Consider the following 21,620-nt stretch of genomic DNA (forward strand, 5'->3'; position numbering starts at 1 on the left):
CACACACACACACACACACACACACACACACACACACACAAGTTTTATTAACACTCTGCTCACCCACCAACAAACACATACGAACACAAACACATACAAATGACAAACATCTGCGTTTTTATATTTCAATACCTGGCTGGTTATGCAGTCTCTCCACCAAAGGCAAAGTGTAGTGGATACGCACGGCGTACGTCACTATTGCAGCCACGCCCATCAACAGCTCCAACCCCTCGACCAAGACAGTTGTCAAGGTGCTCTTGCTCCGCCCCTTGAAGGTGTACACTGTTCTCAGTAGACGTATCCATCTTACCACGACTATTTGAGCGAAAATTTAAAAAAATGTATCAATGTGCATGCTTGTGATGTCATATAATGTACCGGCGATACCACAAAAAAATGTATCACTCTTGATTGTGTACAAAATCTAGTATTTTTTAGTCTTTAGGATTGTCCATTCAAGTGAGTAAATATTACTCTAGAAATTAGTTCTTGTTAAAAACATATACTAAGACTTCGGTACTTCAATTATCGCTGACAGCACCAATATTGAGAAATAGAAAATTGGCATTTTTTACCGACCACGAGGTGGGTTTTTAACCTTCTTCGTTTTTTTAGGACGTTAGGTCTCTGCAAACAAATGCCGCAATTATATTTCATCATTGTCCCCCAACCCACCTCACACCCGAGAAAGATAGTAGGTTTATTATATCAACATCAGAGAAATCGAGTCATCGGCATGCTCAGTGAGTTTCTGTTGTTGCCAGAATTTATTTTTTTTTGATAACGTAAACAACCAAATAACACACAATCATGTATACCCATACACATGTCTATATGATTTCTCAGAGTTTTACCTGTTGTCAAGTAGATGATCTGAAACAAAAGGACAAGGAAGTCCCACACAGAGGTGTATGGATACAGTCGTGCAGATGTGACGTCAGTGGTGGCAGTCACACCCCCCGTGCTGGGCATTTCAAACATCACTCGGCACTGATGGGAAATAAGATAAGATGAGACAAGAGAAGGCAACAATAAAGTAAGATAAGACAGGAAAAGACAATATTATATGATATGACAAGACAATACAATAATAACATAAGATAAGACAGGATAAGACAATGAAACATGAGGCAAGATAAGACAATATAAGATCAGGTAAGATAAGATAACACAACTTAAGACCAGGTATGATAATATACTGTATTGATATGCTGTGGGTAGAGTTAATACAATTCATGAATATATATATCAGAATAATGAAAGGTAGAAAAGAATTATAGATTTAATTTTCTCCCTAGCGATTAAGTTTTTCTCAAACATACCACTAGTTCAGTTGGTATCTAGATCGTCTTTGGTGCTGACCACCCTGAATGTTGTTCTCATTCTCGAATCATAGCGGTCTCCACCTACTTGGCTCAGCCCTATCGGACCCGAAGGTTTCCATCTTTTACATAACTTTACAGCTTTGAAAGGGACGTGAAAACCCCATACCAAGCCATGCCATATTCCTCCTATAAATACAGAGTTCATCATTACATTTGAAACGGAGTAGGAATGATTTATTTATGAATGTATTTGTTAATGTAACTGTGACGGTTGCATATTGCATCACATTATGAAAGGATTGAAACTTGCAAAGACGACCAAACAAGAACCTTTTGCGTCGCCTACCTGCCAGTAAACTGGTTTATTGTTTTTCTATTACAATGAGATCTCGAATTCAAAACGAGAATTGTCAAAAGGGGGAAATAATCGTGATATCAAAGAATCGTTATTGCAACATTTGCAACATAGTTCATTCCCATTTTTACATTTCAAAACTACATTCATTACAGTAACAATGTATGAACTCTACTGTGCACCAGATTTTCTCATGGGGATAAATGAACATGAAAATTATTTAATTCATTATTATGAAACAGTTAACTGAATATCTTAGAACAACGTATTATCGCAGTGTAATCGTTTTCTGCCTGACCTGTGTAAAGAGCCTCGTATTAGCATTCAGTACAGTCAAGTGGACCAACAGCGCTCGACTCTTTTGATCTAACCAGCCACTGGATACTAAGTCTGCTAAGGTCCCTGCTACAGCGTTCCTTGAACCTCTCAGCAAAGCCTTGTACCCTCCTGGGCCGTAGCTGAACCTCTGACCAAACTGGACAAGATCATCGTGGTTTTCAGAGTATGTGAACGCTGACTCGTTACAACTTTGACCACACGTCAGCCAACCTGCAAAATGTCAATATGTACAGTTAGTTGAACAGACGTTAAAAGTTCTAAGCCCAAATTTTTCATGAGAAAGAAAAAGACTGTTTTATTTCTTTAAACAAGCATACTGTATTAATCTTTTCTTGCCCTTTTTCAACATTAAGATGTTAAATATTGACAAAACTATTTCTTAAGCACATGAAACCGATAACACAGATTAACAAACTGCAAGGTCCCCCCCCCCCCCCCCCACCGACCCCACCCAATTGTTGGGTTTAATGTGCGAACAGCTGTCCGATGTTATGCTTTAAATGCTGGCTAAAGACACTTCTAGTGCAACGTTTATAAAATTGTTTACCCCCCCCCCCCCCCCCGCCTGCCTAAATATAGAGATGCGGAGTAGGACTCAAATATTAACTGTAAGACGCGAAGAAAACGCAGGGTTCCATCCTATTAAAAAATGTAAACCTATTATGAACAATTTTTAAATGTTCAGCAAAACTAGGTTAATAGTAGGGTGATAATATGAGACCAGATGAAGCGATATTCCGCCAGTCAAAAAAAAAGATAGTTTAACAGAACTTTTTAAATATGAGATTAGAAAAACATATCAGCAAATGATAACGAAATACAAAATATAACCCTAACCAATATTATTAATTACCAGGGGCAAAATGTCCTGTCTCCTCCGAGTCCTGGCTGTAGTCGTGACAGCAGCGAATAGAATTGGAGAAAAACTTGGCGATTGGTCTGGGAACGAGACGGGAACCTAGAAAGTGTGGTAGAGGAAAGAAATTTGAATTGTAAACAGATTACTTATAAACCTGAACACAAACACACTTAGCACAAATAAGTAAACACACAAACACACACACAAACACTTCAATCTTCTGGCAACGTGTTCTTTATAGCTCTGTGTCCACTCAGGTGGTCAAATTTTCCGCTTTCGGATTAGAGCTGTGCCCTCTTGCACTTTACAAGATACATAACGGCAACAACAGCAACAATAACAACAACAATCAATCACAAAAGGATCATCATCATCAAACACAACAAATACAACAGCAAAAATGGCAGCAGCAGCAGCAGTAACAACAGCAACAACAGCAACAACAGCAACGCCAACAACAACGCCAACAAGAACAACAACAACAACTAGAGGAGGAGGAGGAGGAGGAAAAGGAGGAGGAGGAGGAGGAGGAGGAGGAGGAGGAGGAGGAGGAGGAGGAGGAGGAGGAGGAGGAGGAGGAGAAGAAGAGGAAGAAGAAGAAGAAGAAGAAGAAGAAGAAGAAGAAGAAGAAGAAGAACAACAACAACAACAACAACAACAACAACAACAACAAATAACAACAACAAATAACAACAACAAATAACAACAACAAATAACAACATCAATAGGGACGAGAAATTCCACTCCTATTGAATTGCTTTGGTGCCATATAGCGCACCTTGGACTCGGTATTGCATTAACCGGATTGGACCCAGTCGGTAGTGCTCCAGGTCGGAAGTGAATCTTCGTTGGTAGGGGCTCATTGGAACGTTGTTTGGCCACAAGGTAGGCGTGACTTTCTGCAGGAAATGGTTATGTAGCCAGTCCCAGATATCGTCAATGGTCTGAACGGGACGCTGCGGAAATTAAGAAAAACAACCCGTTCTTGATACATTATGCGGCTGGTCGTATGAGAGGGGGGGGGGGGCTATCTCGTAACTTGGGCGAGGCTTCAAGTGTGCTCTGATTTTGGTGAAAAGGAGGAAAAGAGAGAGAGAGAGAGAGAGAGAGAGAGAGAGAGAGAGAGAGAGAGAGAGAGAGAGAGAGAGAGAGAGAGAGAGAGAGAGAGGGTGGGGAGGGGGAGAGAAGGGGGAATAGATAGATCGATAGATCGATCGATAGATAGATAGAAAAATAGATATAAAGATAGAGAAGGAAAAACATGCAAATCATTGTTTAGACATCTAATCAGTGGCGAAAGTTCCGAGGTCGAATCCATACACTGCCAGATTTGAAAATGAGCTTTGTAAAGAGGGCAAATAGACCTGTAATGCTTTTTAAAGACATTAGAAAGACATTTGTTTATTCACACGGGTTTGGTTTGTTTTTTCTAGGAGTTTTACGGCGCTCCCAACTGCATAAGGTCATATGAGCGCGCGAAACACAAGATGGTTGCATTCACAACAGTTCACTGCACGGCTGGGTTCGGGTCAACAATCAGTTTTAAAATGTTAAAATGTTTTTAAAAATGAGGTTATTTACCTTAGTTTTTAAAATAACTTTTAAATAACATTAAAAATTGCATTTCAATTTTATTCACAATTTGCCGTAAAGGCCAATGTCCTTTATAAAATCTAGGATTCTGTTGGGATCAACGACGGAAAACAGATCTAGCAATTTTTGCATCTAAAATATTTCCTTCGGCTCTCTCCGAAGTCTAGACATTAGGCTAAAATGTATCTAATGGTAAAATCTGTGTCGCATCCGACACAGAACGAATTCTCATCTCCCTGCAGGAGGTATTTATGTGTTAGGGCCGTGTGTCCGATGCGTAATCGAGTAAAAATGACTTCGTCTCTTCTGAAGAGGTCCGAAGGTTTTTGTGGACCCAGTTTGGGCTTGATGTTGGGGAGTTTGTTGCTAATTTGATTTCTCCAATGAGTCTCCCACAGACTGGAGGTGCAGTTTTTGACTTTATTTTTAAGTCAGTCTGTGGGAGAGTATTCGTCGTTGATTCCAACAGAAGGGATAAGGACCCCTTCGCCAGGATATTATCTGACTGCTCGTTTCCTCGGATGCCCATATGGCTAGGTAGCCTTGCGAACGGGATGTTTTCCCCGGTTTCAGCTAAAGTGTGTGTGTGGTTGGGTTTTTTTTGTAATCTAAATATTTTGGGGTGTAAGATTGTGTAGTTTGTAAAAGAAGTGACACAAGACAGAGTCAGATAGGATACGGAAAGATTTGTTAGGAGAATTTTCTACGGAGTCCAGTTGCATTCACACGGGTTTAAGAAACTACACTGATTTGACAGGGAATAGAGAGGCGAAAGCGAATAAATATCAATGTCCCATCTTCTTCTTCCATGTCGCTTAGAATATAGAATGAAGAAAACATCGGAAAAGTGCAACCTCGTACCCCGTTGACAGTATTCGCGAGCATTTGCTCTTTGATGACATTGTTTTGGTAGAAAGATGTGCACACATCAGAGTGCAAAGCGACCACGCCCACGAGAATCATCATGGCGGTCCGGTAGCCAAACCCTTTGAGGACATGGCGCATGCGCTCTTGTAGATTGAGCTCCTTCCGTCGTCTGCGCAGCTCGCGGCCGTCTTCTAGAGGTTCTGGGCACGGGGTGGGACACGGTGGGACAGGTTCTGTGGAGAAAATCAAACTAGGATGTCCAAGAGTTTTGTGAATAATAATAATAATCATCATCATCATCATCATCATCATCATCATAATAATAATAATAATAATAATTATTATTATAATAATAATTTTTTTTTTTTAAATAATAATAATAATAACCAATGAAACAGGGGTGACCTTTTTTCTCAAAATACAAACAAACAAACAAAAACACCTCCAAAACTAACAAAAAACAAAACAATCTCCCCCAACCCCCGCCCCCAAAAAAACAAAATAAAACCAAACTCAAAAGCAAAAGTGAAACAAATGTATACACATGACACCAGGACAGGTCATACTTGCTTAAGTTATCATGGTCTGTAGTTTGCGAGGTATTGACGATATGACAGTAATAATATAGCTTTGATGTGGTATCCTCTCACAGCCTTTTCAAACGAAGGTATGTACTTTTGAAGGTGGATCCTCCAATCTATTGTCTATCTCCGACAGAAAAGAGACGACGGAAAAACCACAAAATATCAAACAAACCCACGTATCTACACATACCAAGCTACAATGCACACGTTATGAAATGACCCCCCTCCCCTCCGAAAAAAGAGAAAAAGAAAAAGAAAACAAACATGCAAATCAGAAACTGGGAAGGTTTTCGAACCTAAATAAAAGGTTTCTAAACAAAACATCAGAGCGACATACAATTGAAACAAAAGACAACACACTGATTCAAAAAGCTGCCGCCCTGTGTTTCATCGTAATACATAATGTACTTTATTAGTTCCTGAAGTGGTGCGGGAGGTACAGGTATACTAGCTTTGCCATTTTGACAGCAGAATGTGTTTCTCTCTTCTTTCTATCTTATGGCATTGAAATGTTCACAGACGACACTGAATTCACCACTTACTTACTTACTGCCCGTTACGCCATCTGGTGTTTAGGGCAGCAACAAAGGATCTCCAGCTCTGTCTGTTATGTGCCGTCTTGGTCACTCCCCCCCCCCCCCACGAATGGTTCCAGAACTTCATTTCAGACCCTACTGTGCGTCTCCAGGTCACTTTGGGTCTTCCTCTCTAGCAATGTCCTTCGGGTGTCCAGTGGAGGGCAATCTTTACAATAAAGTCTGGTTCTCTTCTCAGAACATGCCCAATCCATCTCCATCTTCTCCTTGTTATTATGGTGGTCATGTCCTCTTGCCTACATTTCCGTAAAAGATCTGCGTTGGGATTCAGGTCGCGCCAGAAGATTCGGAGTATTTTGCGTAAGCTGGTTGTATGAAAAGGAAAAGAAGATAGCTTGGCACGATCGTGATCAGTCATCCTTCAGCATTCAGATCCATATAGGAGTGTGGATAGTACACAACTGTTATACAGCTTTAACTTGGTCTGTATACTGAACTGTCCTGACTTCAGATGTAGATAATGCTTCTGTGTACAGACCTTGCCTTGCCGAGTCTGTTCATGATGTCTTCCTTTGGGTCGCCGTCAGCTTTAATTATGCTGCCAAGGAGTGTAAATATTTGTCTGTTATAGGCAGGTCTGCGTTGTTCACCCTAATCAGCGTTGGGGAGCCTACATTCAGTGTCATCACTTTTGTCTTCTTCTGGCTTATTCTTGATATGGGAGAGTAGTGCAAGGTCGTCGGCAAAATCAAGATCGTCGATGGTGGAGAAAAGGGTCCACGTTATGCCTCTTCATGTATCCTGTGTTGTTTTCCTCATGACCAAGTCAATGGCAAGGTTGAACAAAATTGCTGACATGTTGCATCCTCGTCTAACCTCTGTTTTTACCTCAAAAGCAGGAATTCACCACATGTGTCTGTAATCTTCCATCAACTTCCGTTTCACTTGCCATTGACTGTGTTTTGCACGCTAAGGCCAACGTTGGCCCATTCTTTCTTGGCATAGCACGCTCAATGCCTTCCTCCAGATTCTAACGATTAGAAGGTAATTAATCCTGATTGATAGTCGTCTTTCTCCGTTTCCTCTAGCTTTTCCCTCTGTTTGCAGGGTGTACACGAACTCTACGTTTAGGGTGCACCTTACTACATTATTAACTTTATTAACTGATATTCCATGGGCCAGTAGAAGCTGCTGAAGTAGAACTCTGTGGCACACACTTGACAAAGCCCAAACGCTAAAATGTCACGCACATGACAAAGCACAAAAGCGAACTTCTGTTTTTAATAACTACTCCAAAAAAGTAGAACTCTTTATCACACACACGACAAAGTACAAACGCTAAAATGCCACGAACATGACAAAGCACAAAACCGAACTTCTGTTCTTGCCAACTACCCACAAACACAACGAAGCACATACCCAAACTGAAGTAGGGCCTAGTCCGCATTAAAATATGAAACGGCTAATGGCAGAGTGAAAACATGAGAGAGTTTCGTATTACTGAAAAAAAGCCATCTCACCTGAAAAATCAAAAGGTAGTTCCCGAACTTTAAAATCATGCCCACGTAACCCTTTGTGACAATTCTTAACTGAATCAAATTTTTGTATATTTTATGGACACCTGTATAAAAAAATGTATACTGACATCACAAACTGGCTAAGTAATAAAAGTAATAATTGCATTTATATGACGCATATCCCCGCTCTACAGCATGCCATAATCATTGTTGGCTTGTAAAGACACAGTAAGGGTCAGTTTTAAATGTTTACGCTACGACCACGCATTCTGGTCAATAATGACCATAACGATTGCTCTTGCTTAACGGCCCAATCTACGTATTTTGGATCATAATTTAGGAGGCTGTAAATCATCTTCTTGAGAACGTTGGTAGCTAATAATTAAAGCAATTTTTAAAAATATTTCCACCCCTCAGATACAAATAAAGACAATTAAGAAAGTGAATTTTTGTTCTTCTCAGGGCCAACCCAGGCTGAGTGGTATGCATCATTCAGCAAAAAGACCCAGACACTTACTAAAATAAATTCTTCTCTTGGAAACTGAACCCGCACATTCTGCGTCGAACATTGAGAAGCCTTAAACGTTTCGTCTTAGACGCTGGTGCACAGTATTTTAGTCAGCCTCAAGATACGTTAACGATGAACGAGTTCAAAGAAAGACTATAAGAAAAAAAAACGAAGCGGCGTCGTGTTTTCGTTAATTTCATGGGTAGTGCCCCCTGCACCATAAAGCGGCGTGTACCTTCCTTTACAATTATATTGTAACATGTGTGGGGTTACTTCTTTACTATTCCCATTTGTTCTGGTAGTGTCGGTAGTGGCTACGGGACTCGTAAACCGGAGATCGTGGGTTGTGGGGGTTTGAGGCTCAGCTCTGTCTGACGTTGTGTTCATATCAAGAAAGGCACTTTACACGAATTTTCCCTTTGGGGTCCGTCCTTCCGAAGATGGATATTGAACTCGGAGACCCCGCCTCTTAAATAGCATTAAAGTGTGGCCCGGGGCAATAACCATTAAAATTGTGCATAGTACTTTTCTTTTTTATACGAGTTGCTCACTTTCCCACAGCATTAAAAGACCGGTCGGTGCTTCTCTTATCTCAAACTATATGTTCGAACTATTTTTTCGGGGATTAAAACACTCAATACTACTACAACATTTTGTATCTGTGTCCGAATCCTCACCTGGCAGAGGCTGCTGGGGGTCAAAGGGCGCAACGACTGACAACTCTGCGACTGCGATCTTCCGAAATAGGCACGACATGACGGCATACAGGAGGAAAATCTGAGAAATCAAGACATCGTTGGAGAGTTAAAAAAACACACTGCGGTTATACTGTATCAGATACTAACAGGTATATACCATGAGTTTGGCGCCCCTTTTAAGACTTCATCAAGACTGTAATCAGGATCATCTACATAATACTCTAGTATGATACTAAAATAATCAGCTGACGGAGCAGTACGTCTTCTCAATCAGAAACCTTTAGGATACATTTGTGAAAGGGGGAAAAGTATTCTATATTTAGTATCTCCATCCTGGCGGTCTCTGGATCCTAGGATCTCCACTTTAAATTTTGGGGATAACGTTTTGTTCTTGCTCCAGAAGCACGAGGCATACATCGAAAGCTCTCAGGACGCAGTTTCAAAGACTGGTTAATAATAATAATAATAATAATAATAATAATAATAATAATAATAAAAATAATAATAATTATAATTATAATAAAAATAAATAGCATTTGTATAGCGCATATCCCCGCTCAACAGCAGGCTCTATGCGCTTTACACTATATTATTACCCCAGCAGACTATAGAACACTCCGAAACATTCTCAGCTTCCCAGGAAGCATACAGTGCAAGCAGCCGATTAAGCGCTCCAACACTAACAAACTGACAAGATCTTTCGCTGTCTATAGCCGGGTACCCATTCCCACCTGGGTGAAATGAGGAAAATTCGAGTAAAGTGCCTTTCCCAAGGACAAAACGTCGGGCCCCTGTCGGGATTCGAACCCGCGACCTTACGGTTGCGAGTCCGAGAGCCTAACCACTAGACCACCGACGCCACGGTTAAGACATTCTGAGATAAACCGTTGTGCTCGCTAAGATTGAAGTCTTACTTTATGATTAACTTTGACCTCTCGAAGAGACCTTCGGACTGTTCTTTGTACACAAACATAATTTATCAATAAATGTACCTGTTAGAAGTCAAAGTTCGATCAAAAGTAATATGTGCAATGTCCATTCAGTCGCTGACAGCGGCTCTTAGTTTTTCCGCTGCTTCCATTCGGCCGCTGTGAGCGGCTCAAAGAAATCCGAAACAAAGGTGCACTTTTTAACATAGTTCCTACTTTTTAAGTTGTCGAAAGGAAGTAGAACTTGTAAACAAACCTGACCTCAACTCCGCGAAATTCTTGCAAAAATCGTTGTTTTGTTGTTGCCATGTAGGCTAGATCTAAGGGTAAACAACACGGAGCCTGGTATAATAAAAAGGCTCTTCAAAGAAAGATATTATTCAACTAAATTTGTGAAATTCTTGCATAAATGTGTGCTAGGGTGACATCGCTACAATGTTGTGTTGATTCCTATGGATTATAAGGACTTGTAGAGCTGAGAAAATAGTCGAAATTTTCGAAGAGCTGTTGCCCAATTTTTTTTTCTCATTCGTTTTGTCATAAGGAAAATGTAATACAAACAGATTATAGGTCATTGTTATTGAAATAAACAGATTCTTCTATTTATTCCCATCAGTTTGGTATATGACAATACATATTAGAGTAACTTACAGCTTCACAGTAATGCATTAAATAGATGCACCCCAGGTCTAAAACTGAACAGGGAAAAATAATTCTGTCCAGAGCCTGGAAAAATCATGGACGGAATCAGTATACAAGATCGTAGGTGAGTATAAAAACACATTGAATGTCTAGTGAGTTCGGAGTTCAAAAGCTGTTTGGTGTATTTTGTTTTGGTAAACGTTAAGTTATTATTCCCCCTTATCTTTGCACACATTGACGACCCCAGCCAGGTTGTTTCTGTCCTTGTAAAACATTATGTCAACCTCACTTTGACCCCCACGGTGACCCCGGATTAGCGTTTTAGGTCAAGTCAGTTTCCTTTTGGGGATGGGGTTGTTGGGGTTGTTTCTTTTTTTTTTTTGGGGGGGGGGTGTTCCAAGTTTAGATTTACCTTTATTCCTATGTTGACTAAAATAAAAGGAAGAAATCTAACCTTCATGGGCTCCAGTACAAAAGTTCCCAAGGAGCTGGAGAAAACGAGGGAGACAATCCACTCGTATGATGTCTGCCCTCCCCACTGCAAGCTGTACAGAAAGGTGAAAGTCGCGCTGACCAAAATAGCAACAACCAGCACCAAGTAAGCGATAAATATGAACCACCAAGGCAGAAAATAATATGTCTTTGATTTAATCCCACTGGCCTCATCAATGACGACATTTTCGTCCAAATACTCGTCCTGGTATTCTGTATTGTCGGAATCATAATACAGTTGGGTGTCCTGGTTTTGAACGGCACAGCCGAGTACACTTTGGTCGCCAAGGGCAGTTGCGTTATCGCCTGTCTTCTGGTTATTCTGCCAGTTGTCGACCATCGGAACCAAGCTGAGAATGATCCCTTTGAGTATACTAGCGTGCTGGTTGTGAGTATCAGGAAGGTTAGCCACAATGTCCCGTAAGGTTTCGTCTTGACAAGGTGATGTGCTTTCAGGTATTGGGCTATTATTTGTAGCTGTGGTTCCTATCTGCTGTCTTTGAAGATGACTGGTCGAGCATCTGATCAAATCGCACTGGTCTCCAGAAAAACCGCTCGGTCGATACTGAGGTAATTTGGGAGCTGTAGAACAGGGGTCATCGGGTACAGTTATACTTCCAAGCATGCTACTAACTCCCGAGATCCTCCTCGTAGATTGAATATGCTCGGAGGGAACTTTAGAAGTCATCGTTGTGTTGTCTTTTTGGTTCTTGAGACGGCGGCGAGTGAAGAACACCGTGATGAGGAGGCCTGGTAGGAGGACGACCACTGCAGAGACGACACCCACATATACCTGTCTAGGGAAGAGAAAAAATATCACAATAATGAAAAGTTTTCTCTTTTTTGTATCACTTCACGACTTCGGAATTACAACGTTCTATCTGCTCAGTAACTAGTTTTGAAAAATTTGACGTAAAAGATTTTGAGTTTCACAACATGTCAAGCTTTTTCGAATGCAGTTCTTTGAAAGGCTTGATAACGACTCTAGAAAATCTTACGATTTCGATAGAGCAGACATAATATTTGGTTTCTGACTGCAAGGTCTTGGTAACTTAAAACAGCCAAAAAACGTCAGATTGAACCTTGTAATTCTAAGGTAGCAATTTGCCAATGAGTTTCCATTTTAGAATGTTCATCACCCCCATTTGTTTTTAAAATATTGTATTTCTGGAAAGTAGATGATGATTCTACTTCACATCCTGTACAAGACTCTTGTTCCATGGCGAAGTAGCCTATGACACAACAACACCGTAAGAATTTGTTTTCGAGTACCGCAATCTTTTTTTAAAGATAATATCTCGACCATATTATGACCATACAGACCATATTATGATCATAAACTATAATACTATTTCACACCCTTTTTGCTGTCTCACACACATTTCATTTCTTATTTAACTCCGAACCCTGTTCACCCCTGGCGTATTACCCTATTATTTAAATACCAAAGCATATATGTGAATTGGTTCAGAAGTGAACCTTTCAGCTCGCACAGACACGGATGTTTACTAGTATGTTGAGCTTCGACCTCTCCTGGAGGGATTCAGACATGTCCGCCATTCTACCTGTATCCCAAAGCTAAAGGTCCGAGAGTGAGCTCCGAGCCAGTGTCCGATTGCTCGTCTTCACCAGCCGGGCCGTAGAACATAGCACTGACCAGCATACTCAGGTACAGCAAGGCGAGGGCAGTAAGGTAGCGTTGTACGCGTGTGAACGTGCTGCAGAGAGATAGAAAGGGCGTGAAAATGGTGAAATGGTATAGGTTTAACTCCCCTATCATCACTGTTAGGTTATATAAGAGGCGGGACCTCTGAGTTTAACGTCCATCTCCGAAAAAAGGACTGAGCCAAGTGGGAAATTCTTGAAAAGTGCCTTTCCCAAGGACACAACATCGCACCGAGCTGAGACCCGAACCCCGAAACCCGCAATCTCACGATTACGCCACGGAAAGGGCGTGGATGAAATGGAATGTAGAGAGGATGAGTTAGTTATGAGCTTCTTTTCTGCCTACTGGTGGTATATTGATACTGTTAGTTGAATGGGAATTCAAACATTTGTAGTCAACGAACAGTTGAATATGTAAAAATGGAGTTATGAGTCTACAAGCTCTTAAAATTGATCATCATCATCATAATCCAGTGCCAGTTCTGCGGCTGACATGGGCGATCAAGGTTATCCATTCATTCCCTTTCTCGGATACTCTTAAAAAAGCTATGTTTCCCTAATCATTCCCCGTTACCCATTTGTTCAGGTTCCCCAAGTAAGTTGTTCTGGGCCTACCCCTCCCTCGTTTGCCTTCAATTTTGCCAGTGCGAGCAAGATGTTCAAGACCGTTATGTCTATTCAGGTGTCCCAAAAACTGCATTTGTCGTTTCCTGATTGTCTTTAACAGTGAGCGTCCCACGTGGGCTTCATCAAGCACTACCTCATTCTTTTCCTTCATATGAAACCTCCTTTTTCTGTTGCTTCTATTTTCTTAAAATTAAAACTGATACCCTCACGAATTCCAGTTTGAGATGACGCCAGTTTATCATTGAGCCCTTCATATCTTATCTCACCTGTAGGTAGGTCGACGGGCCAACGAGAGCCACAGGTGGTCCTGGTACAGCCGTTGCCTGGATAAAGCGCTGGTCACGTGAGACGAGGTAAGCAGAGGGAGGTTGCGGCTGATGTGACCATCGGCACGAGTGAGGGAGAGCCAGTCCTCGCATACGAATAGGTAGCTAGGGAGATATAGGTAGTTATTGGGAGTTGCTGATATTAGTAGTTTGATAGATAGATAGATAGATAGATAGATAGATAGATAGATAGATAGATAGATAGATATGGTGGGTGTTGATTTTGGCAGTTGCTGTTATTGAAAATTGTGACTATTGTTCGTTGCTGTGTTGATGTTGGTAGTTGGTCTTACTCCTACTCGCTGATAATAGTGTCATGTTGCTGATGTTGCTATTCGTAGTTAATGTTACTAGGATGAGTTGTTATCGGCATTTGTTGCTGTTATTGGGAACTGTTGTTATTGGCAGGTGTTGTTCTTGGTAGTGATTTTTGTCGGTGATTGTTGCTATTGGCAGGGATGTGTTGGCAGTTGTTGCTTTTGGTAGTGATTGTTGTTGGCGATTGCTGCTATAAACTATAATTTTGTTGGTGGTTGTTGTTATGGAAGTTTTGGTGTTGTGTTGTTAAGATGATTGCTGTGGCCGTTGTTGGTTTTTGTTACTGGCTTCCGGTGCTACAACTTGAAATTATAGTGTTGTCATCGTCTTTGATCTTGTTATTTTTGTAGGAGTTTTTTGTTGTTGTGGCTGTTGTTGTCATTGTTGTTGTTGTTGTTGGTGACGATGATGATGATGATGATGATGATGATGATGATGGCGTCATCACCCATTTATTTTTCTCAAATACTATGTTCCTGATGAAGCCTTATTGGCGAAACGTTGAACTGTGAAATATATTTGGGGGGGGGGGGGGAATACAACAAGGTCTTAACTGTTTTAATACCTTCTTTATACAATAATGATGATGATGATGATGATGATGATGATGATGATGATGATGATGATGATGATGATGATGATGATGATGGGGATGATTTTGTTATTGTTTGTTGGTGGTGGGTGGGGGTGTCAGTTGTGTTGGTGTGTGGAGATATGATTGATTGATTGATTGATTGATTGATTGGGTAGATGTTTTACGGTACTATCGACACAATTTTGGTCATTTAAGTGCCAACAGGTTTCACCGCTACAAAATCAGACGTGTTTTAGTAAGAGTCCTTTGGAGCTCGCAACCGCACACGATCACACTATTTTCATTATGCTAAAAAGACGAACAAACATTTATAAAAATTTTTGTAAATATGGAAAAGGCTTATTTACATTTGTATATACAATATTAATGTCAGTGTATGTATATATACACCGATAATGATAACTATATATTTTCATATTCTATTAAATAGTCCAATTTCTTTTACATAACTTAAAATTTTTCTAGGGTCTACGATGTCAAAAAGGGTAGGGTCTTAATATCTTTACATTTAAAATATTTCTTACGAACATCATTAAATTTGACACATTACGTTAGGATGTGCCGAACTGTGAAACTTGTGTTGCACGCCACGCAAAAAGGAGCGTCCTCTCCTTCGAGCAAATGTTTGTGCGTGACGTGCGTGTGTCCTATCTTTAGTCAGGTAAAAATTATTTTTTCTCTTCGTAGGAGAGATAGTGGTTTCCTGGGCGTAAGTTTCGGTTGAATGTAATTGAGTTTGTTGTGTATTTGTTGATTCCAAATTTGGGACCAGGAGGATGTGATGTGTTCTTTTACTTTCGGTTTCATGTCAGAGAAAGGGATTTTACTATTTCTGTTTTCAGGTAGTTTTAGAGATTCTTTGGCAAATTGGTCAACGGCTTCGTTGCCATCAATGCCTACATGGCTTGGAAGCCAAGCTATTGTAATAGTTTTCCAGACTGATGTAGAAAATGCAGTTAAGTCTTAAAATTTTATTGTCGGAGGTGTCAGAGCGCTCTAAAGATTTCAGACAAGAGAGAGAATCTGAAAGGATTAGGAAAGTAGACTTGGTTGATTGATCTATTATATTTAGGGCCATTTCAAGAGCTGTAGCCTCAGCAGTGTAGACTGAGGCTTCTGGGTGGAGTTTCCTTAAGCTTAAGCTGTGTGGCCATGCAAGGGCAGCAGCTCCTACTGAGGAGTCATTTTTGGATCCGTCTGTAAAGAGTTTCTCTGCTTCAGGGTATCTATTTATTAGCTGTTTGTATGAGTTTAAGTATGTAGTTTTGTCTGTAGACTTTTTGTTGTGTTTTTCAAGACTAGTATCTATGTTTGGTTTGGTTAAATGCCATGAAGGTATGCTGGACATGGCAAAGGGCTCGATTATGTCTATAGAAAAATCAATGTCTTTGAGATCGTTCTGGATTCTTATTCCGAAAGGGCTTACTTTATTTCCTAAGGAGGATAGGGTTTTAGATCTTCGGGAAGGCCAAAGACACATTTGTGGGCTGGGTTTTGGGGTACTGAGCTAAGTTTCAAAGCGTACTGCAAAGAGAGTTTTTTCCTTCTAAGTTCTAAAGATGGTTCATGAGCTTCTGCCTGTAAACTTTCTACAGGGGAAGTACGGAAAGCGCCTAGGTCAAGGCGAAGGCCTTGGTTTTGAACAGGGTCTAAAATGTTAAGGTAAGACTTTCTAGCTGATCTGTAAACAGGACTGGCATAGTCCAACCTGGAACGGACAAGGGAACGGTAAAGTTGAAGAAGTATTTCAGTATCTCCTCCCCATTCGAGATTGGATAATACTTTTAAGGCATTGAGAGCACTCTGACACCTCGTCTTTAGGTCTTTCAAATGTGGCAGGAAAGAAAGTTTATTGTCGAAGTTACGCCCTGGAAACAAGCTTGTTTTTTAACAGGAATTTTCTCCCCAAACAAATATAAATCTGGATGTCGCACACACTTGTGTGGAGATCAAAATGATAGGACGATAATAATAGTAAGATAGCACGTAAGCAGCTTTGATGGTTTCTTCATACGTTCGTTTTTCTCCTCCTGATGACATCGCTGATACACACGTATGATAGGAAGTGCTACCAAAGAATAGAAACAAAGAAACTAAGCAAGTTAAATCATTATAGATTCAATAAATGTACAGAAATCGCAAACAATTTTTCATTGCTGTTTGGCTAGGTCTTTCGTCGATAGATACAACGAGATTAAAGTGACTGGATTTTGTTGTTTTTGTTTGTTTTTGTAACGTGTTTTACGACGCTCGCAACTGCATAAGGTCATATGAGCGCGCGGAACACACCTAATATTTTCAGTTGGTAGGAAATTTTGAATTTTGCCCGGGTGGCGGCCGAAGCCTACTCTTATCGATTTTAGACCACCAAGGGATCTTTAACGTGCGCAACTTGCACACGGGCCCTCCGAGATTTTTCGCCCTTGTCCGAGAAGGCTAGGTGTAGATCTTTCCTACCAGAAGATCAGGGGTGTGGCAGAAAGACAGCAGTAAGGAGGAGCCAAGGAGTAGCAGTAGAAAGGCTGTAGAAAGAATCAGGAGCCCAGAGGAGGGGGCAAAGGAGGTGAGGGGGTGGGGGCATTAAGTGGAAATGAAAGCAGACAACAGAACATTGATAGAGAGCAGGAAAGGAGATGAAAGGAGACAATTTTAGAGAAGAAATTTTTTGGTCGCTACCCGGATTCGAACCCGGGACCTTTGAATGAGAGGCCAACACCTTAACCTCTAGGCCACGAGAGCCCCCAAAGTGACTGGATTTGTTGATAGATGCAATAGCAAACGGTACTAAAATCCACAATTGACTCTGAGTGTAAAGTTTAAGCAAAACTGTAAGAAAGCCCAACTTCATTGTTTTTTCCTCAAATTTATCTTACCGCTTCAGTCCTTCGAGAAAGATCCAAATGAAAAATAAAATTGTGACTGCATTCGTAACGTTATTGTTTATTAATCTATAATTTTATAGTGTTCATGAATCCCCACACACCGGCGTCTCTGGTACACCTGGATACCTGGAGGTGTCATCTCTGACTCACAGGTTGACATATAATGACCCTCCATCTTTCACGGTTACGAGCTGCCGTTGCACATTCTGCCATACCTAGGCCAATCCATGTCCTTATGTTGTCCATCTATGTTATTCTTTGCCTTCCTTTGGCTCTCCTGTCCCACAGCTTTCCTTCATGCACCTCTTACACAATGGTCTCGTGTCGTTTTAAATGGTCTTAGTATTGTATTTTTGACATGTTATTTTGTTCAGCAGGGTTTGTCTTGTGTATAGAATCTGCCGCACCTCTTTGTTAGTCTTTTTTTTGCTTTCCATCTTATTTTGACCATTCTACGGTAGCACCACATCTCAAACACATTGTATTTTGTTTTCTTCTTTCCGTGTGAAAGTCTGTGGTCTAGCGGTTGGGAAATTTCGCTGTCGCACGCAGGAGACCCAAGTATGAGTACTGAATAGGGAGAAAATGTTTATTGAGTTATCTCATGTTTTTGTGTGTGGAGGGTGGGGGGTGGGTTGCAGGGTCGAATCTCTCTCTACGCTAGTAAGCCCTGATAGGCAGGGCCAAAAGCCCGCCTACGAAATGATTTCAACTGCGTCAATGTTTTAATTTTTTTCGGGGGGGGGGGGGCTGGCGCACAAATACCTGCATTTAGGAAAAGAATCCTCACCTGCTTCCAAACGCCAGATCTTGAACGACCACGTGATGCAGCATCCAGTCTGGACTCTCACCCCCAGCGTCTGTCCACACCCTCAAAGACACCAGCTGACCCAGCCAGACAGGAGAATGTAGCACGAAGTTACTCACTGTGCCGCTCTCGAAGTTCTGGAGACAGCAGTCGGGGGAGATGAAATTTAATTCGGTTGTGTTGTCTGTCCGACTGCCCGTCTGTCTGTCTGTAAGTCTGTCCGTCTGTCCGTCTGTCCGTCTGTCTGTCTATCTCTTTCCCTTCTCTCTTTCTCTCTCACTGACTCTGTTTCCACCTCTCTCTATTATATAATGTTTGTATAAAAATATATAATTATATATTCATATTACTTACTTACTTACTACCCATTACGCCATCTGGCGTTTAGGGCAGCAACAAAGGATCTCCAGCTCTGTCTGTTTTGGGCCATCTTAGTCAGCGTTCCCCACGAATGATTCCAGGACTTCATTTCAGACTCTACTGTGCGTCTCCAGTTCACTTTGGGTCTGCCCCCTTTGCGACGTCCTTCGGGTGTCCAGTGGAGGGCAGTCTTCACAATAGAGTCTGGCTTTCTGCTCAGGACATGTCCAATCCATCTCCACCTTCTCTTTTTTATTATGGTTGTCATGTCCTCTTGCCTACATTTACGTAATAGATCTGCGTTGGATATCTTGTCGGGCCAGAAGATTCTGAGGATTTGGCATAAGCTGGTTGTATGAAAGGAAGATAGCTTGGCACGGTCATGATCAGTCATCCTCCAGCATTCAGCGCCATATAGGAGTGCGGATAGTACACAGCTGTTATACAGCTTTAACTTGGTTTGTATACTAAACTGTCCTGACTTCCAGATGTTGATCATGCTTCTGTGTACAGATCTTGCCTTGCCGAGTCTGTTCATGATGTCTTCCTTTGCGCCGCCGTCAGTTTTGATTATGCTGCCTGGGTAGGTAAATGTGTCTGTTATAGGCAGGTATGTGTTGTTCACTCTAATCAGCGTTGGGGAGCCTACATTCAGTGTCATCACTTCTGTCTTCCTCTGGCTTATTCTTAACCCAATCTGGCGTCCGTATTTGTTGAGTCCGTTTGTTTGTTCCTGCATGTGCTGGTTGGTATGGGAGAGTAGTGCAAGGTCGTCGGCAAATTCAAGATCCTCCAGGGTGGAGAAGAGGGTCCACTTTATGCCTCTTGGTGTATCCTCTGTTGTTTTCCTCATGACCCAGTCAATAGCCAGGTTGAACAGAATTGCTGACATGTTGCATCCTTGTCTAACTCCTGTCTTTACCTCAAAAGCAGTGGTACTGTTTCCAACAACGCACTTGAAGTTTTTGTAGAAGCTCTTGATGACCTCCACTATCTTGCCAGGGATTCCATAAGATCATAGAATGTACCAAAGACTTTCTCTATGCACACTGTCGAATGCTTTTTCAAAATCAACGAAGTTGACATAAAGGTGTCTCTGCCATTCCGTGCACTGTTCTATTATGTTGCGGAGGGCAAATATCTGATCTGTGCATCTTCTTTCTTTGCGGAATCCTGCCTGTTCTTTTCTTAAGCAGCTGTCTACGGCATCCGACATCCGATTAATAATAATCTTGGCTAGGATCTTGCTGGGGACTGATAACAACGTGATACCTCTCCAGTTGTTGCAGTCTCTAAGAGCTCCTTTCTTTGGTACTTTAACAATGACTCCAGTGCTCCAGTCCTCGGGAATCTGTTCTCCCTCCCATATGGTTTTGAATAGAGGTTGAAGAATGGCGGCAGTCAGTTCTGGGTCTACTTTAAACAATTCAGCATTCAGGTTGTCCATTCCTGGAGATTTTCTTGTTTTCATGCTCTTAACAGCTTTTACAATCTCTTGTTTCTGTGGTGGGTCAGAGCTGATATCAAGACCCAAGGTAGGTTCCTGTATGTCTGGGGTGTCCTCAGGAGGAGGTTGGTTTAGGACTTCCCTGAAGTGTTCTGTCCAGCGTGCTTCCTGTTCCTTCTCGATTGTCAGCAGCTTGCCAGCCTTGTCTTTGATTGGTCCACTCATTCCACCGTGGTACTTGCCACATATTATTCTTGTGATCTTGTATACGTTGCCTTGTTCACCTTTAGCAGCTGCCTCCTCTGCCTCGCCAACTTTTCCATGGCTTCTCTTTTGTCCTTCCTGACCAGTCTTTTAACTTTCTGGCAAGCTTCCTTGTTATCCTCTGCGTACTTCTCTTGTAACCGTATCGATTTAGCTGCAAGCTGTCTTTCTTTATTTCTCTCCGTTCTTCAATAGTATTCCAAGTTCCTTGCTGTATCCATTCTTTGTTTGAATTCTTTTTCTTGACAACAATACATGTCTTACTGCTTTCTGTGTAGGCCTCAACAATATGCTTCCATTGGGTATTGACTTCATCTGTATTGGGGGTGGTTTCTTCCAGGTCTTGGAGAGCTTGAAATCGGTTATTTAGTTCTAGTCGGAAGGCAGATCTCACATTGCCTTCACTGAGCTTGTAAACATTAAATCGTGTCCTTGTCGCCTCCTTGGTGAATGTTTTCTTTAGCTTGAGTTTTATCTTTGCCGTCACTAGATGGTGATCAGTGCCGACATCTGCTCCTCTTCTGACTTTCACATCCTGTAGGGAGCGTCTCCACATTCCTCCTAGCATAAGGTGGTCAATCTGGTTCTTGTCCCGGCCATTTGGAGAATTCCAGGTCAGTTTGTGGATTGTACGGTGTGGGAAGACGGTTCCGCTTATCACCAAGTTGTTCAATGCGCAAAAGTCCACTAGCCTAGTATATTCACATACATCTTAATTATTATATGAGACTGAAAGACAGAGAAAAAGAGAGAGGGGGGGGATCACCCCCTTAAGGAATAGTTTAGATTGAAACGATCATTTCCTTAGCCCTTAGCATACAGTGCACTATACCACCTCAATACGCAGCCAGTTTCATCATCCAACTTTTTCAGAAAAATTAAAACTTTCGTATAAGATAGACACCAAACTGTGTAGTAATGAATCAACCATGCAGTAAACACGCAGTCTGATTATAATGGATTAGCCGGGGATTCGTAGTTTTTATTCTGACTGCAAACAACAGGGCGTGGCCATGTGACAGCTGAACTGACGCCGCATAGTTAAGGAACACACACACACACACACACACACACACACACACAC

General features: G+C 41.5%; 2 protein-coding genes across 2 annotated transcripts in view; both read right to left on the reverse strand.

Moving 5' to 3' along the window:
- Positions 1–118: 118 nt before the first annotated feature.
- LOC101855464 (polycystic kidney disease protein 1-like 2) lies at positions 119–19,717 on the reverse strand. The gene is made up of 12 exons (XM_013090685.2): positions 19,592–19,717; positions 18,448–18,602; positions 13,803–13,967; positions 12,810–12,962; positions 11,207–12,041; positions 9,161–9,260; positions 5,333–5,571; positions 3,657–3,834; positions 2,873–2,977; positions 1,979–2,229; positions 855–990; positions 119–315 (listed from the first exon to the last, which is right to left on the reverse strand). Exons 1-12 carry the CDS (start codon positions 19,715–19,717, stop codon positions 119–121), a joined length of 2,640 nt encoding a protein of 879 aa, XP_012946139.2.
- Positions 19,718–19,840: 123 nt separating this feature from the next.
- The window catches only part of LOC101855698, a 12,000-nt gene continuing 10,220 nt past the window's right edge, over positions 19,841–21,620 (reverse strand). Inside the window, exon 8 of the mRNA XM_035973566.1 lies at positions 19,841–20,614. Within this exon, the coding sequence (XP_035829459.1) occupies positions 19,841–20,614 (774 nt within the window). The remainder of the gene's footprint in view (positions 20,615–21,620) is intronic.

The sequence above is a fragment of the Aplysia californica genome, unplaced genomic scaffold (genome assembly GCF_000002075.1).
Source record: "Aplysia californica isolate F4 #8 unplaced genomic scaffold, AplCal3.0 scaffold01417, whole genome shotgun sequence".
NCBI classification, from domain to species: domain Eukaryota; kingdom Metazoa; phylum Mollusca; class Gastropoda; order Aplysiida; family Aplysiidae; genus Aplysia; species Aplysia californica.